The sequence below is a fragment of the Chroicocephalus ridibundus genome, chromosome 8 (genome assembly GCF_963924245.1).
Source record: "Chroicocephalus ridibundus chromosome 8, bChrRid1.1, whole genome shotgun sequence".
In the NCBI taxonomy this organism is placed as follows: Eukaryota; Metazoa; Chordata; class Aves; order Charadriiformes; family Laridae; genus Chroicocephalus; species Chroicocephalus ridibundus.
In genome coordinates, this window is record NC_086291.1 from 2379584 (window position 1) to 2399105 (window position 19522).

General features: G+C 39.1%; 1 protein-coding gene across 4 annotated transcripts in view; it reads right to left on the reverse strand.

Moving 5' to 3' along the window:
- LEPR (leptin receptor) overlaps positions 1-19522 on the reverse strand; it is a 44202-nt gene that overhangs the window by 20106 nt on the left and 4574 nt on the right. For 2 of the 4 annotated variants that reach the window (XM_063343768.1, XM_063343771.1), the window contains exons 2-9: positions 19067-19125; positions 16095-16427; positions 14953-15070; positions 7502-7707; positions 5802-5947; positions 4975-5113; positions 1837-2133; positions 1561-1678 (exon numbers count right to left, since the gene is read on the reverse strand). In XM_063343768.1, coding sequence (XP_063199838.1) covers positions 1561-1678; positions 1837-2133; positions 4975-5113; positions 5802-5947; positions 7502-7707; positions 14953-15070; positions 16095-16427; positions 19067-19106 — 1397 coding nt within the window. In that variant the 5' untranslated portion in view covers positions 19107-19125. The remainder of the gene's footprint in view (positions 1-1560; positions 1679-1836; positions 2134-4974; positions 5114-5801; positions 5948-7501; positions 7708-14952; positions 15071-16094; positions 16428-19066; positions 19126-19522) is intronic. The other 2 variants (XM_063343769.1, XM_063343770.1) reach the window with 2 other exon arrangements.

Consider the following 19522-nt stretch of genomic DNA (forward strand, 5'->3'; position numbering starts at 1 on the left):
CTAACACACACACACAAAAAAAAAAGAACAAAAAAGAAAGATCACAATAAATACTAGCATCTGGGAAGCATTTGCAGTCTGTATTAATGTTCACTGCTTGATCTAGCAGGGGTGCTGTAACAAAAGTACAGATTATCACCTCCTATTAGAAAATAAAATTTTTAGCTAAACCTCAACAGTAAAAAAGTGGGAATAAAAACCATGGCAAGAGCAGCATGGTTTTTATTTCAAGCTCCCTGCCCAGCAGCACACTTATTATGTACGTATTTGTGAAGACAGTTGAACCAAAACCTGCCTTAGCAGTCAGCAGGTCACTAATTCTGCCCTAAAAGCCTCCACTTGAAATCTCAAGCATTCCAGCTATTACTTTAGTCCACAAAATCCTAAGAAATATTCACCTGGGTACAACAATAGTTCAAAACTTCAGTCCACCTCCAAGAGAAAAGACAGTCCAGCTCTCCAAAGAGGATTAAGGCCTCAGGGCTGATTTAAGCTTCTTTGCCAAAACTTTCACATATCCAGTCCAGCAGAGCAGCAAAACTAAAGGTTTTTTCTCAGGAAGGGTTGTCTGTCTGTCTGTCTATCTATCTAGTTTATATAAAGAATAACACGCTTCGAGGAAACTCTCAAGCTCAATACATTCGTAACTCAAATGGGTTTTTTAGCTTCATACTTAAACAATACTATCACAAGCAATATTTGTGCACATGAATGAAGACACGGATGATCATATCACTGATTTAATAATCAGTTTTGTATTTCACAAACAATGATGTGTTTGCCCCACACCACACCCTAGTTCTCCTGCTCTGTCCAAAAGACAGACAAAATTAAACCAACTATCTGAAAACAAGCTAGGCCAAAACACCTGTCCAAACCCAAGAAAACTACAAATTGCTTTAGACACCAAAGATGCTACCTTCGTGAGCAAGGTTTTTTCCATCTGGAATGAATTAAATTCCATCCCTGTATTTTTATCTACTGTTTGTATATATAAAAAAAGATACAGAATTATAGAAAAATCAAAGACTGAATGGAGACCTAAAGAGGTCTCAAGTCCTACCTCCCATTCAAAGTAGGGTTAAATTCAAAGTCAGATGAAGTTGCCCAGGGTCCTGCCCAGTCGAGATCTGAAAGCCTCCAAGGACAGAAACTCTACAGCCTCTCTGGGCCACTGCTCCAGTGCTCAGTCACTCTCACTGTGAATGCTTTTTTTCCCTTATTTCCTTACAATTTGTAGATACGAGCAACTAGAAGAATAAGTTTTATAACTGATACAGGCAAACACACCTAATTTAAGAAAACTGGCTTCCAAATTGCACCTACATGTTTTATAAATGCTGAAAAACGGGGAAATAGAATCCCTGTTACACACTCAGGTATCTATGGTCCCCTTTCTGCATGCATATTTAATACCCCTAGAGTTCCAATTGGGAAAAAATCCAGCTTACAGAAACTGAGCATATTTTATAATTACATCTCTTCGGAATTCTTTGCTGTAATAGTATTTCCAGAGCAACGCTTTCCAAACAGGAAGAGTGCATTAAAAGTTCTACATACCTGTAGTATCTTAACTGCAAGGAACTCCCCAGGAGCAATGTGTTTGGGTTTGCAGACCATCTGCAAGTCATTTTAGTTAAGTACCCATCCGTTTCACATGTGATATTAGTATTCACATCTAATTAAAACACATTGAAAGTTTATTAATAAAGATATGATTGTTTATACAAAAACATGCATTACAAGTCATAACTGCTCAATAAAAGCCAGCTGGAGTTTAAAATGGAAATATTCTGACCTTACAAAATTATAATTTAAAATCATCTGGAATCTTACCTACTACATATAATTCAGCGTATCTATGATGACATTCCCTATTTTGATGACAACAGTATAATGCGTTATAGAAGAAACTTCCTCTAGGTTTTGTTGCTTTCAAGTTGAAAAGAGTAACTTTGCTTACGCGATCATTCACAAGCGTATACTGACTTTCTGGGATTTCTTCTGCTAAATTCAACCACCAAACAATCTTCTTGGACACTACAATCTTGGTTTTGTTTTTATAGATGCAATGAAAGGAAACGTTAGAACCAACACTGGTCAGTATCTTAGGAGGGAAGTACAGAACTTCAGCTACACAGAAGGGAAAAAAAAGGAAAAATATATCAATTGATATTTGAATCTCATCAAAAAACCATAAAAGCATACGTCAACGGAAAAATATTATTATTATCATCATCATCATCCAGTTGTATTTCTAAGTTTCCTACTTCTTAATTCCTAACTATAGGGGAGAGGAGCAGAAACGAGCCTTTGACTGTTTCCCTTCATAACTGATATTTGTAAATTCTGATTAAAATAATCTTTAATATCTCCAGGCAAACAGGGATTAAATAAGCAGAAAATCACTGGAGGGTACAATGAAAGCAATACACAGCAGCACAAGGGAAACAGGGAATCATACACGCTCCTGTAAATTAAATCTTGGGAAACTAATTAACACTGCTGCTTTCTACTCAGCCCACTTTTTTTAAGGTATCAGGTCAGCTTATTTAAATACTGCAACAAGCACTTGCAACTTAGAAAGGGTCACCTTCTGTAACTTGTCTCACGAACATATACACCACAGATTTTAAAATCGTAAAATTGTCCTCAGGTGAAAGTGAGAGAAAATCCAAGTAAGAGAAGAACTATGTTAGGGTTTGTAAAAACAAAATAATAAAAATCTAACTCTTTGAACCCTGCAAGGACGTTGAAATCATATACTACTCTAATAATGGAACACAGATTTTCAGAGAATTGCTATTCAGAACTGGAGGAGAAGGGACTGAAAAAAATAAATAAATAAATAAAATAATCAAGCTTTCCAGTAGTTACTAATCCTGCTCCTATTAAAATCAGCAGGAGACTAATGTCTCAAAAACTTGTTTTACAATCTCAGCAGTGTAGCTAATACCAAACAGTAGCAGTGATACAGTAATTAATTCACCTAGGCATAAAGACACTGGATTTGCAAACCATGTAAACATGCTCTGCCTCAATCAGTCAGGTACTTAGGGAAGCTACACGTGTTGTACACCTGCTGAAAAGGAACAGCTGTCCAAAGACCAACCCAAAGCCAGCATGAAAATCCTTAAAAGGCCAGGTTTGCTTTCCATAGTTGAGGAACCATATCAGATATTTTTAGGATTTTTCCAAACTACAGGCCTTCTCAGGTAGTAGAGCAGACTCACAATATTGTCATTGTCAAAGACTTGTTAAATATAAATCAGAACATGACACTAGTCAGCTGTACAAAAACATAACTGCCTGATTTCAGCATTTACTCTCACGCTGTTAACGTGCCTCCATGAATGCGAGGCGGTGCTCCTGCATCTGCTGTGGTGCTGCTCCCAGCTGTGCCGCACACTCCACTCTGCCTCCACTGGCTCATCCTAACACTGGCCCTTCGGAGCACATGCCAATTTGAGCTTCCTGCAGTGAAGAAATTAATCCCTCTGTGCTGCTCTCAGGTTTGTCACAACGGGATTAGTTTGCTGATGAGATGTATCTTTAATACAATTACACATCCCATAACAGGATTAATAAAAAATAATCTAACAGTATCTACTCTACCTCTTTTACATCCGTATTTCTCAATACATTCATAAACCGTGTCTGAAAATATCAGTATGTGCATATGTGAGCGAGAAAACGTGTATTTACCCCCCCAAAATTCTCAAAGCTATATAGCTATATGCACACATACTTTTAAAAAAAAAAATTATCTATAGATAGATATGAATCCAAAAGAGTAAGGGCCAGTTAGAACTCTAGTCATTTAAACAGGCATCCTGTGTTTCACGCTTGATCGCCACAAGGGTCTGGGTATTTTCATCTTTCTTGGAAGAGAGCTCCTTCTGCAAAGTTTAGTTATTTCCTTGGTACTTAATTTAAACACATACACTACACTATTTAGCATACAGTATGCAGGCGTACACATAAGCGCCTAGGTAAAGCACTAGTACTGTCATGTAACAGTTCAGAGGATACCTGTGACACCACAGACCAAAACATTTCCAGTTAATCATAAGCAGACCACGGAAAAATACAATGCAAAAAATCCTGAAATCTTTAGGCTGACCCAAAACAGTTCAATCTGCAAAGCAAATCAGCAATCCTGATAACTGACCAAGGAATTGCCCAACAATATTTCTTTCCCTTCGTATATACTCTGACTGTGAATAAAGAGCTGTTACGACCTGTCATTTTAGCAGGATGTTGATATAAGGGAACTCATTAAATCCTAGGAGCCCTTTACTCATTCTAGGAGAGCTCTTACTGCGTGCAACATGTCAGGAACTTACCCTATTTGGGCAGCAAATTGATTACAATATATAAGATTATATGCTTAACACTAAAGCCACATGCATTGAAACTGACTGACTGGGGCTATTATGCAGATGGGGGCTCAGCATTACAAACCAAGATGAATGACGTTAAATCTACAAACCCAAAACTGTGTTCTGCACTTTTAGTTCAGCTACAAAGCCTCATACTAAACTAAAAGTTAGAGAAAGCGTTGGGAGAAAAATCTTGTACTGAGTAGAGGTTAAATGCTGCCAACCATCTTTTGAAATGGAAAAACTCTTAGAAAAAGAGCTTTTTCTGCGCGTGAACAGGTGGTTGGTGAGCAAGCAACAGGGCCAGACAAGGAGGTGTCACGGAGGTGACTGTGCAGGACTCTCTGAATGCAAGTCTTGTATAAAGGAAGGAGCAGAATCTCAGGCAAAGCCATGCAGAAAGAGAAGCAGAAGGGGAAAGAACTTCCACAGGATTTTTCAGCCCAACCCATGCATACTGGATAACACCCCTGGATAACACCCCTGGATAACACACACTCTCAACTACTCATTCCACAAACCAAACCAAACTGGGAAATCTGTTCTATTCCAAAGACTACTTTCTGCACATAAGTGACTGCACATGACCTACCTCCCAAGTTATACGGTGTGCTCCAGTCACTCCAGAACCCTGGACCATGATGATTCCTGCACCGCACTTGAACTAAGTGTGAAGAATCAAGTAGAGTGTTTTCTATGGCCAGTGAGGTTTCTAGAGCAACTTGAACCATCTGTGGGATTTATCAGAAGCCATTATTGTTGTATAATGAAACAGGAAAAAGAAAGAGACAGAGGGAACCAAAACAAATAGTCTACAATGTAGTTTTTAGGTAAACAAAAGCTTTCTTCTTTAAATTTACTGTAAATATGAACATGGTACAGGTTGCATACCTCTGTGGAAAACATGTTATTTCATTCTAGACTGCTAATTAACTGCTTTTTATTCTAGAGCCAGTTGCATGGTAGCAACAGAAAAAGCAATTCACTAATAAAAGCTATAAATATTAAACATATACGCATGTATCATGGAATTTGGGATTTGCTGAGGGTAGAGAGCTTTGCCTTTAGACTTCACAGAACCTAGCATTTCATCCAAAAAGAAAGATGCGAGGTTTTTTTGTAAGACCTAACAGGAGACGTGTCTTTCATCAATGTGTAATGGCTCTCCCAGTGTAACAGATGTACAGTCCAGCTTGCCAGCTTAACCACACTCTGTTGATGTTTACCAGGGTCTACTGGACACACTAGCTCAGGAGAAACCAGTGTGCCATGCCCAGCTCCACCAGACCAGCCACGTTGCTCAGCCCACCAGCGCCACTGCCCAAGGAGAAGGAGGGTGGTAAGAAACCCTGGGCTCTGGAAGGGACCCATCGACGTGCATTGCTCCATTGTAAAACAAAGCGAGCAGAGTTGACTCACCTGCCAACCGTTTTGACCTGAACTTGCAGAGATCTTCACTTCATACTGGAGTGGGTATGGCATCAGCACAGGGTCGGACCAGCAGATCTTCAGTTGACCTTTCCCTGTCATTTCTAGATGCAGGTTCAAAGGAGGTTCAGGCTTTACTGCAGACAAATTAATTAACAAGGTTACCACTAACCTTATTGCCTGTAACTGCTGGTGGTAATGGGTTCTTACTGATTCAGAAGTCTCTTTCACACCTTTCCTTTCAACTTTAAACATTAAAAGACGTTGTGTAATATCACCGGAAAAGTGCACTCTGGCAGCGTTATATAGTTAGTTACCAGAACATGCTGTTTGACCTAACGTTTGCCTTAAGACTACATGAATTTCTTGACTTGGTCCATGATTCTCCCCACTAACCAAGCACTAACTTACCTGTTTTGCTGAAAAGAGGAGAGAGGGATGGGAGTGCTGAGCGGAGCAATTAGCTCAGCTCCTCAAGAGATAGGCGATAATGTCCTCATATTGTACATAATTTCTATATATGCCCATCCCTTCCACAGTGATTATGGCTATGAAAGAAGGTCTCCAGGAGAGCTACATTAGGGCAAAGTAATAATGGAGGGTTTCAGAACTTTCCCACAAGGATGAAGAGAACTCTCTGGAGAGGGAAATGGATGGGCAATTTAGAATGATACACCCACTCTTCCTCAGAAAATAGCATAGCTTTTAAAACACAAGTCAGTAACTTCTACATTACACTTTTGTCACTCTCACAATACAAATTATGTCTGTTCTTCTGATGCTACCTGTTCTACTGATACCATCTATAAGCGAGTACAACTCTATATTTCACAAGTATTCACAGCTTTACTTTCAAAATAATTTTTAATTGAGCTAAATCTTGGCAGAACATATACTAATATTATGCATATTTAAAATATACTTCACTAAGCAGAACAAACTAATTATGTCATTTCAAACACTGGCAGCAGCTCTGAATTTTTAATTTTTTCCTGTAGCATAATTTAAAAGCAGCATGATGAAAAATGCAACCTCTCATCTTCAGAACTAGCCCACCCAGAGACTTTTAACTTGTTCTGCCTGCAAAGCACATCAGTTAGGAAGAAATTTATAAAACCTCTATTTTTTTCCCCACAGCTGACAGAGTCCCCGCCTTTTTGAAATTTGCCAAGATCTGCAATAACTCTGCATATTGGATAGCACCACATATCAAATTCATAATGTCAGTATTGCTTTAACTTGATTTACAGAGGAATGTTTTCCAACTTGGAAAAAGCTGGTATTATATGTGTAAGGAGGCAAGCATCAGGGCAACAGAGCTGCTTGAGAAAATAGGTGTTTTTATTTGCTAGGTAACTTCAGGAACAGCTTTTTCCCCCCCTCACTTTTTAATTTGAGTCCTCAGCCACACAGACAGGTAAGCGCCAGCACTGCCCCAGACTCAGGCACAGAGAGGTCCTGATTAGAAATGAAAGCTCAAGTACGTTGACAGCCTGGCCTTTCCTCAGTATGGTTTTGTACTAGAGCCCAGACAGGCATTAGGCAGCTAAGAAACATGTACAGCACCACCCTGTGCAAGTGAGACAGCACCAGGAAGCCTTTTCCTGTTCTGTCTGTGTCCTCCTTCTCCAGAAGAGACATCCTGCTGCCGTTCTCCATTAAAAAAGCTTTAAAATATACTTCATATTTACCTATGTCTATGGGCTTGACTGACATCAAAGGTGACCACAGAGGTGTTACGCCAATCATCATCTTCATCCACATAATGTAAGTGTAGTTGAGTCTCGGAGAAGGCAGCCAGCACTCACACTCGTCATACTCACTACAGTCACACTGAGCAACCATGACAGTCCCCTTTAGAGAGCTCGTAGATACATCTCCCAGTGACAGCTCTGATCTACATGGGAAAAAACAAACCATAAAGCAAAACAAACCAGTATTTCTTTCTATACGCTATCTCAGTTGAGGAGGTTTATCCATCTGGCTAAGGTTTATTTACAACAAAATAAAAAAAAAGTAATGCAAAAAGTCAAAAAGGCAGTAATTGTAACCAATTGCTTTTACTTTGCAGCTTCTCTCTTTTTAAATGCTTTCCAAGTCAAGTAGTTAAGATGATTTCATGAAAAGTATTCCTAAGGCTTGACTTTAAAACAAAAGTTTTACAATACTAGATTCACGTGTAGTTTACTCAGACTAGTTCCTGATTCCTGCTGGTAATTATTACTAGATACTTCTCAGGCACACAAAGTTAGTCTACCTTACAGTGGACTAATTGGCAACTCTCTGTCACCCCAGTGGAGATTATGTTCTAATTCCTATTCATGAGGCACTGAAATATAAACTAAACAATTTAACATTCCTTCCAGCTTCTGCTACAATTAAGTATTACAAGTAATACAATAATCACAATAACTATTCAAGTGAAAAACAAGTTTTGGAATAACAAAAGGCTAAAGAACTCCACCATTCTGAACAGGTTTTAGTAGTCATTTAGAAGAACCTACAGTATTTGGAAAAAAAAAAAAAAATGGACACCTGCATCCTCCAAAAATCTTAACATTGTACAGTTAATTCCAAGATAAGGCTTTGATTATTTTCATGCACAGCATGTTTGCCTACTAGATAGTCTGGTGTTTCCTAGGAAAGCAAATTATTTACTCACATGCATTACTATTGTCTTGGACAGGCTCACGGAAAGGATTTAGTAAGTAACTTACCACATTTTGCTTTTATTGCTTCTCGGAGTAAAGCTCATGGGACTATTTTTGATTGAACATTCAGATTTAGTTTCAAGGGGGTTTTTGCCTTTTTTCTTTTTATTTTTTTCTATTAACACTCCTTCCTTGAGAGTTTAACACACACAGTTTTTGATTACATAATCCAATGCAAAAATTGTATGGTCTAAGGTAAACTTTTGAAGTTTTAAACAACTAATAGCTGCATGGGCATAATATGTGTTTCATAAACAGTTTAATCAGATTTTCTAATAGTATGATTTCAATACATTTTAAATGAAATAAATGACAAAGTAGCATATACTGATAGAAGCAGTCAGGCATTATGTCTCCTGAAGGTAGCAAATGTTTTATTGGATACAAAAAGAACATACACACTCATACTGAAATATGGGCCATCACATTTGGTTTCTATCTCTAAAACACATACAATTTTCCTTGGGTCAACCTCAAAAAGCAGCACGAAGATGACCCATACTACTTCCCATGTACACATTAGTACACAGATGCTTTTCAAGTATGTTTTACAGGCATTTCTAGAGCAATCCTCGTGTGTACGATTACTTTTATACTTGTTTTCAATCTCCATTGACACCAGCCAAACTATTATTGATTTATGAAATAAATACCACACAAGTGGGCACAAAGCTGCTTCTATTCTGAGAGCAACCAGCAGTTCCCAGAGTATTCTTCATTCTCACTTCTATTCCACAGATATTCTTTAGGCTCTTTCAAACACAAATAGATGTTTATGGTGTACTGCAGGTATTCACTGACACCGGCCTTCTTAAGGTACTGAACTGAATAGTGTGAATACTTTGTGGCCAAACTTCTCACAGCAGCAAAGCCAAGATAAATCCTGACAGTTAAGCCATCCTGGATTCTTTCCTGCTTTTGACATTTTATCCTTACCAAAAAAAGATTATGTTTTGAATTGTTCTGAAGTCATTTTGGAATTATTTCTGTATAGTAAGGGTTTTGTTTTACTAATTCAGAGAACGCAATTGAAGTTAATAGAATAAGAACCTTTCTGTAAAGGTTTTAAATAGTTTTGTAGTTGGTGTGATTCATTGTAATACTTGAATTCCAGGAGGGCAGAGAACTCTACACTAGAGGAGGGGAACAGACAAGATTTTCTGCTTTTTTTTTGGTTTTAGTCAATTTGGTATCTAGTACATATAATTGACTGTAGAGCACAGGGGGAATGGGCATGATTCACTGATCCCGTTACCATAATCTGCCCAACTTAAAAAAGAAAAGGTCAAAAACTGAGGAGTGGTTGGGAGCAACCAAAGGGCTGATGAATTATGGGGAAAAGCGTGTGTGAATCATGCTGTCTGGGACTGCAAGGGAACCCACGATGTACACACATGGATCTGCCTGAATCAGGTCCCCACTCCCCTCATTGTTCGCTCATCAACACACACTTACTGAGCATCCACCTTGTTTTTAGGATACTCTTAGAAGCTGGTAACACAAGGATTTTCAATAACACCAAGTCTTCATAGCACCTGTACTCCGCAGGAATGACCCCGTAAGCCATGCAGGTTCATATGAATACGTAGTTTACATTTATTGGTGATGCAGTCTGTCCATACTGACATTCCTAAAATAATTTTTACCAGGACTCACAGACTTTAGGACACGAGAATTATGGAACCTTATGCTAATAGTATCTGGCATCAGTACACAGGATACAGCTTTTAAATTACTTGGAATATTTTTGTTTTTATAGTTGTGGCTTCCCTCCTTTTCCTGAATTTCCTTTCAAAGACTTTGCAGAATTTTCTTTTAAGTTTTTCTGCCTCCTATTGTTGCTCACAGATTTTATTAGTCTCAAAAAACCCACAATCAATGCCTAAGAATGCAGTCTTTTCATCAAACCGCGTCTTTAATCTAATCTACCTGGAAAGCAGTTACCACCACGCGCCCCATCTTTCTCCTAATCATTCCTAATAACTGTTTCAATTTTTAACTAAGCTTGTTTGAACCCAGAAGACCACCTGTGTACAGGAGGAAAAAATGCTAACAAGCTCCTACCCATCTTGTGTTGTGCCAGTATTGTGTTTCAAAGGCCACTTATTCGGGAGTAAATGGGCATGGGTTGTTATTGCTCCCTGCTCCCACCGCACAAATCTTTCTGTTTCTTTACTGTATAATATGCTGTGTGTAGGAACGCAAGCGTACCTGCAGGAAAACCCTGCGGCTCCATGCCAGGCAGGTCACCAACCCCCTGTGACAGAGAATTACCAGTATCTCACTTGTATGCTGTAGACTTCTTTTTACAGCTCACTACCTCTGCAGGCAACAAGGGCAAAGCAAGGGGAAAGACCAAGCTATGGTGTCAGATGCCCAGGTCCACTCCTGGAGGAAGATATCCAGAGACTAAGGAACAGGGTAATGAGCTTTGCATTTCCACGAACTGGGACACAGGAAGACACAGAGACTATCTCACAAAACTGAGTTTGGGATAAGACAATAGATCACTGGAGGACATGATCATGAGGGGCCCCCACATCAACTTATTCCAAATTGCCATGCCTGGGCTAAATGTATGAGACCTGATTACAAGAAAAGTAACAGAAAGCCAAAGTATTCTGGAGAACTGCGGCAGCCTGGTATTGCGCGAGCAGCCTGTCATCTTCAGTTTGGCTGCAGATGGATCCAGTCACAGAATTACCACTCTTCCTGGACTGTAGATACTGACTCTAGAGGAGCTTAGATTTATAAAGCCCTCACAAGTCAGGAGATGTCAGTGCCTTCACTCAGTAGAATAAAAGGAGAAATTTTGGGTAAACTTAAAACCTGGAGTTTTACATCAGAACTGCAGCACACTGAGAGAAGCTATAAATCCTGCTTCAAAAAGCACTTTACATCATGCAACAGCGATCAGATCTAAGCCAGATCCAAATTTGGGGCGGGGGGGGGGAGGGTGCGGAGGAAAGACAGAGGGCTTATAAAATATATACCATGTTCCCATTTGGTTTTATAGTCCTGGCTGCTGGAATTGGAGAGATTTGTCTTGGCACAGAGAGGTAAGCAAAGACCAGCTTGGTACTAAGCAGATGAACTTCTGTGAGCGGATTACTGGAGCCCACCTCTGAGATTCACCAGAAAACTGGTGAACTGGACTTAAGTTTTAATGGCTGGCAGAGAAGGGAGGGACAATGCCTAAAGGCAACATGACTTCAAGCTGGAAACATGGGGCTAAAGCATAAGACACTGCAGAAGAGGAAAAAAAAATAATAAATACTGCATGCCCTGAACCACAGAGGTAATTAACATTGCAAGAAGGGCACATGTCCAAGGCTTGCTTTTCTTTTCCACCCCAAACACTGCACTTTTCAGTTGCACGCAGATAGTTCTTTTAGTCAACACCTCAAGTAACACCTCCTAAATGTTTTGTACTTTGGAGCACAATTCAACCATACTTCAGAATGTGTTGTTACTTATGCTAAATTAATCTCCGGCCCCGTGGTGAACTGTTAGACTTTAAATTAGACACTGCAGCATGTCTTACCTGAATTTCAATCAATTTCTTGCAATTGGAACACCTAACTGGAAACAAAATGTCAAAATTGTTTCAGGAAGAAATACATTAACTTTTCCTAATTCCTATTAATATTCCTATTAATAGGAATTAGGAATCCTATTCCTAATAATACAATTCCTCTAAATTCAGGAAAGGTACATCACCACATTTCAGTAGTTATGTTGAGGCATATCAGAAATAAGGTTGCCATTGTAACTCTGCTTCCAGTATTTCTCCATACTGCGTTTGTGCAAGTGCTACCTTTATTAGGAATTGACAGGAGCAAAGCTCTCTCGGGTCCTAAGGACTTTCAATAATTATATCTCAATGAATTTGATATGTAGTAGCTCTAGGACAATGCTTATTTGAACAAGCTGCCCCGTTAAACTGCAGAACATCTGATGGCTGCCTAGCTCATTAAAGGGTAAGTCTCTAATGAAAGGTTAATGATCTCCACCTGAAGAAGGCTCAATGTATAACTGATGCATTTGACTAAGCCACAAGTCTTGAGGCAAACTGCACGATTTATCCTTAAAAACATGTGAGCATAGGCCCAGAACTAAAGGAGAGCCTCACAGGTGCTTCAAATAGGTGAAAAATATGAGTACAGCCTATACATCACCATCTGCTGAAAGGGCAAATTATAATCAGTGCTCAAAATTAAACTGGGAGCATTCATCTGTGTCACTACAAAGGGATCCCTAAGGCTAAGTGATTTCAGTTAATGTAATTAACCATCAGGGTATACAGCATTCCTAGAATACATACAACTGGAAACATCATTCACTTTTGGTAGACAATTAACCTAATTTGTCTAATTAAGTTTCAGAATAATCTTTCTCCTCCCAAAGAAGTGCTGCTAGGGAAGGTAAAAGCCCTATCACTACCCTTGCTTGAGCCTCTTACAGAATACTGTCATAGCACTGTTTTGGAAAGAACATTTTCTATTCAAAGTAACTTGATATCGTTTACAAGCAGGCAAACTGTGGATGTGTAAAATAAGAGGATACTTCTTTAATGCTGAAAAAATTAAAAGCTGTAGAGGACCCAGGCTTTTTTCTTGTAGATTCTTCTAGGTCATTATTTTTGTACATTGCCTGTCCTATATGTGAGAATTCTGGCTTGATCTCCAGACTCCCTAGGAGTAACACATGCCAGGAATGCATATTTTTAAAACTGGGAATGTTTTCAAGGTATTTTGGCTCATGTGAATAAAATGTTAAGGTATCAGCAAGCCAACAGGGAAAGCTGTCACCTTACCAAAATGTGAAATGCTTTTCTAGCTGTTCCCCCAGCACAGGGAACCTAAAAGAAAAATATTAATATGAAATCTGGGGAGTGAAACAAGTTCTCCAATGTCAGGGACTGCACTGCATCTTGCCTTTGCAGCAAAAAGTAATCAAACACAGAAATGCCACAAGGATTCCAGTGAGTCCATAGGGCCTGCTCTCATAAACTGCATGACACTTACTGAATTCCCTTCATAATACAAAGAACCTCTTCATCCCAGCTGGGACTCAAATCTGTTGTTCCACGGATGTTAGGCATACCAAAAAAAAAAAATTCAGTACAGAGATTATTACACTAGGATTACTGGCAAAGATTTTTCTTTCGCAGTTGAGACTGGATGGAACAGAGGCAAAGTCAGATCTATTTCTCCCACAAACACATATATAATGGTATTTCAGAAATCAAAGCAATGAGGAACACTGGAAACTGGAACCCACTCAAAATCTGATTTCAGCTTTAATCATAGAACGGTTAGAATTGGAAGGAACCTTAAAGATTATCTAGTTTCAACCCCCCTGCCCTGGGCAGGGACACCTCCCACCAGCCCAGGTTGCTCCAAGCCCCGGCCAACCTGGCCTTGAACCCCTCCAGGGATGGGGCAGCCACAGCTTCTCTGGGCAACCTGGGCCAGGGGCTCACCGCCCTCACAGCCAACAATTTCTGCCTCACATCTCATCTCAATCTCCCCTCTTCCAGTTTAAAGCCATTGCCCCTCATCCCATCACTACATGCCCTTGTAAAAAGTCCCTCCCCAGCATTCCTGGAGCGCCTCTAGGACTGGAAGGGGCTCTGAGGTCTAAGGTCTGTGCACCTTCTGGTTTCTCAGATGGTCTCAAACCTGATCTTCTCCTACAGTGGGAGGTACGTCATTCTCCCAGTCCCTGCCTTTGCCTTCTGCAACTTGGATGGTGTGGCTAGAGCACTTGCCAGTGAAGACTGAGGCAAAAAAGTTGTTGAGTACCTCGGCCTTTTCCATATCCCGGGTAAAAAGGTCTCCTGTTTCCTGCTGGAGAGGTCCCACATTTTTCCTAGTCTTCCTTTTAGCACTGATGTTTAAAGTATTATATCAACTAAACAACCATATTTATTACTAGTCAATACACTTGCTTTCTACCCTGACTACAGAGATAATTTGTGGCAAGCCATATCTGGCTTTTTAAGTAAAGTCATCACCTGTAAATTCAGCTAATTAGACTATTTATGTTTAGCCTGTTTCCTAAGGAAATATGGTGAAAAGCATAAGAAAGACAGAACCAAGATCACAGCTTTAAAATTACACAATTTTAACAGCAAAGATATTTTAGCAAGTCAGCATTGGTTTCATTAAAGTATTTTAAGAAACATGGAAAGGACAGAGAAGGGCGACCCTCCATTCCAACCATTTCTCATTCAAAGACAGAAAGGTAAACTTTCCATACTATCTGAGATTACTTTTAGATAGGACAAAGTTACATAAAATATCATCTGCTTGCAAAGCTAATGCTACCTCTGTGCTGCAAGCTTGAGAAGCCAATGTTGATGTTTTAGAAAATGCTTTCAGATTTCTAATGCTAATAGTGACAAATTTAACAGAGACTGTACTTACACAGTATATAAAAGATTAACCTTCAAGTCGGCTCCCAAGTACAACTTCAAAAACCGCAGGCTACAAACTAACAGGTCCAGCTTGCCTTTAATCCAACATTCAATGTTCCAATTTGAATCTGAACGAAAGAAAGGGATTAAACATTTCTGAACTATATTAAAACAAAAAACCCCAAACCAACTCAAGAGCCAAGGTAAAATTCACTCACAAAGAGAGGACAAGTGACAGACACTCATGAAGGTGAGGCAAGTGTGCAGACGTTTATGGATAATCCTTGCTGAACTGGGCACTAGTATCTGCCCTTTAACACTTCAAAGGCTAAAAACCTAAGTGATATTGCTGCATTCTTATTATTAGAGAAGGAATATATTTTATCTGGCTTTACGGACCAAGGCCACAAGGGGAAGAAAGAAATTAAGCTGCTCCTGCTGGTTGAAGGTTTTGCTACTGTTAACTGGTACAGCCTCTGTGTGGCTGTACCGCGTACGCCTTGTGCACACATATGCAGCTCTACTGCATATACAACAGCAACAAATTAGCGTGGCAGTTTTCAACAAAAATTTATTTGTTCCATTGGACAGTTCTTGTAAAATGAAATTCTACTCTACTGAGGTCAATGAGATTCCTGCCACTGATAGCACCATGCCAACAGGCCAGCATGCTGCTCAGAGACTGCTTTAAAGGAAGAGAAAAACAGCCCAGGAAAAAATAATTCAATCTAATCCATGTACAGATATTTGCTAAGGCATCACAATCCAGGCAGAAAAGATGGCACTTTCTCTCCATCTCCTCCACCTGCTGACGGAGTTTAAAGCCCATATCCATAAAAATATTTAAAATATTTCTCATAGTGTCTAAATTCCTTTGAAGATCTGGGCTTATGTCCTTATATGCAGTGCTACATATTTTATTCAGAATTTCCCAAGAAAGACAGCCAACTTTCCCCCCCCGCCCTTTTAAACTTTGCTATACAATTTCCTTCAGCTTCACTACAGACTTCTGTGAGGAAGGATCTTACCATACTACATTGTCTGCCCTGCATAAAACTGAATAGCCATTAACACAACCCACCCCCCAAACAACAAAAACCCCAACCATTTTTTGAAGAAGTATCTTCTTATGCCCTTGAATGGAAAACCTACCTATTTCCTGAGAAGCAGAGATACTTATATCTGAAGAAATAAACTTCCTTGCTCGCATGCTTGCTCTGTACAAAGAACAATCAATGTTGTTATCACTCCAAAGGCAACACAGAAAACTTTCTTCATTCATTAGCAAGGGAGGCTTGGTTTCAGATGCTCCATGCTCCCTCCTCAAACCAGACCAACTCTCTACAGCTTCACCAGAGAAAGGCCGCAAAAATGTCTCATTTAGCACCATACAGGGTAACGTAAAGTTCCTGGGAGGAATCTGATGGACCATACAACGGGCAACTGCCATTTGAAGAAAGTCTGCAAATATAAAGGCAAAGGTATCTGAAATAGAAAAAAAGTTCATATTACTTGACAACAAAAAGGGAACAGCTGGTGTTATACAGAAACTCATTCATTACTTAAAAATCAGGCTATTTCCACAGGCTATTCTCTGAGTTGCAGAGAAAATTACTAACAACTTCCCCTCTGAACTGGTGTCACAACTGACAGGTGCCAGCCTTCTCCCCCAGAGTCACTACACCTAACTCTTTGTTTTCTCAACCTCTTGAAATAGAACAAGGACAAGACTGTAGGGGAAGCATCTCTTTGGGGTAAATTGGCTTATATTAATTCAAAATACAGTGAATCCTAAATCTAAGTCCACACACTGTACAGGTATGAGTCTTATCTCCTCCTGCAGTGCTGGGAGACTTCCAATCGAGCTCTTATAACATGCCTCCATTACTGTAGAAAAAACAATCCCATTGTAAATATAACACATGGTCAGATTGTAACTGTTAAATACCAAAGAACAGTATTACAAGAATACATGACTGGATGTAACCATGCAACCCCAGGGCATTATCTGGGAAATGAGATGTAGGAAAAGAATAATCTTTTCCATCAGACTTAGAGTCTTCAAAATAAAATCACTCTGACCACATTTGCAGCTCTTGTTGGTAAGTCATAGCTTGAATTACACTACCAATGATTTTTGGAAATGATGAGCATGTCAGTTTTGGAAACAACTTACTGTAAAACACTGCGTGAATTTCAAAGATTAAAGCTCTAGTTACAGAAAGGCATGTGGGTCATTTCTGCACTTTGTGTTCAGCTTTTTGCTCAGTAAGGTCATAAATATTTTAAGCAGTTCATTAGATAGAAATTAATTCATGCTCTATGCCTTGTGATAGCCAAAATAAGAAAAACAGAATTTCTCTATCACTGTTTAATAGCATGTAAGCATAAGCTAAATAATATAAAAAACAGAAAATGAAAGCTTTTAAGAAAAGTAGGTGCATGCTACCTTAAAAGCAGACACCGTGTTACTGTGCAGTGTGTTAAAACGTTTCGTTTTCTCTTCACACAGATTTTGTATTGCCAGACTCCTGAAGGGTTCTGCTCTTTCCTCCGCTCTCATTTAACAGAGTTTGTGCCTCTGTAAATATCAGATTCATTAGGCCTCCTGCCTGCATGTGGAGTTGACCGAACAGACTATTAGTCGTCCATACGTGATTAAAAAAGGACAAATGAATAAGTGAGATGACTGCCTATGAAGCAGGACAGATAACTACCATACTACCCAATTCACAGAGGCAACTGCAGGGTGGGAAGAGATTCCTGCCAGTCACCTATTTTTCTAAAAAACAATCTCATAGGATTAATTAAATAAAAAGTCAAAATGCGTGCATCTACTTACCACTTCTGCAGAAGTGTTTAAAAAATAATAATAATGCATTACAATACAGAACTTTTAGCATAGGATTGCTATAGCCCGTTAATAAACTGCAGCATGCATTCGGAATGTTTTCCTGCTACAGGTGCACCAGTTTGTCTGTGGCACAGACACACAGGAGGCCATCACTGACAGTTCTGTCCCTCACCTAGCGGCTTATTTCATGTCTGGGTTAACAGGGCTACAAAGATGCCAGACACAGTTATTTGGTTATTCGGAATCAGAGAGAGATGGTCACTCAATAGATACACCGACTTTCAGTCATTACAGGCCATGGGATGATGACAAACTGCTCTGAAGCCTAATAAATACTCCCTGAGGCATCCAAGTTTTCTAATTAAAAGGTACACAATATGTTTAGATTACATAAGGTATTTAAAATAAGAATGTCAACAAACGCAATGTTTGATACTAAGTGGATAAAGGTACATATATAGCAAGGTAAAGAAAGATGTATATGTATATAGAAAAGAGAGATATATACAAAAAGATGTACGTTTATGTAGAAGAGATACAGAAATCTAATGATTTATTCATCTTTTGTGAAAACACAAGATGAAAAAAAATTTTGAAACTAACTTCATTGGATTACAGCATCTGCTTTCTTCCTAAGCATCATCACCAAGAGTCTTTAAATAGTTTTGATTTTAATCAAAAAAATGAAAGGCAAATACCAGCTGCCCTCTGAACAGCATACACCAATATTGTTACAGACAATTAAAACTTCCCAATTAGCAAACAAGTTTATTATATCCAACATTTGCAGTTTATTGAGCTTTTTACAGCACTGTGCACACAAAAGCAAGAAGTTTGAGCAGAGCTCAAACTCAATGTGACACCCTGGCTACACCGAACTAACCGAAACTTTGCAGTTCTGATTTTCCTTCTGCTTTTGGACCTATTAGGGAAACAAAACAAATTGCCCATGAGCTTCTATCTCACCAAATTTTGACTGGGACATTTATTTGAATACGTCTTGACCCACCACATACTTTCTACTGATACTTCCTGATCTTAAAAGTCAGTTGCAGGGCTTTTTGGGATAAAATACATAAGCACAACCCCAAGAGTGTCAGCGTTTCAATTTCACACAATGATAACATCAGGTCTTTTCTATATTCTGGTTGCATGTTGTGGTAAGATACTAATCCAGTAACATGACTTGAAACAGCACTGTAAAACAGAAATGGTGATTATTCTTCATTCTGCATAATTTCCAACTGACTTAATTTTTTTAGTAACTTACCCAATAGCACAAACATGGTCAGAATGATTTGCCAATACATCTTGCTTTACAGAGCTGATCTGAAAAACATACAGAAAATTAACTGAGAGCTGATTATTATCAGTCTATTATTTCATTAGGGTTTCATTTTGGTGCACTGCAGTTAATTGATGCTCACACCTTTGTAAGCAGAAAGGAAGAACAAAATCAGAATGTCGTTTGAGGGAAAAAAAGCCATTGCTTACAATATCAATTAAATATCAATACAGCTCTTCTTTCATCATTAGAGATACATAGTACCCTCATTTCTCCAGGCTTTTGCTGATAATTGTTCAGCTTCTGTGTCTGGTCATATGAAAGGCACTACAAATCCAAACAATCAAAATGCCCAAGGGACACTAAATTTTCAAAGTACAGCATACACAAAAACACTCGGGCACCCATTTCAGCAGTGAAGACCTCACTAAACTTTACAGT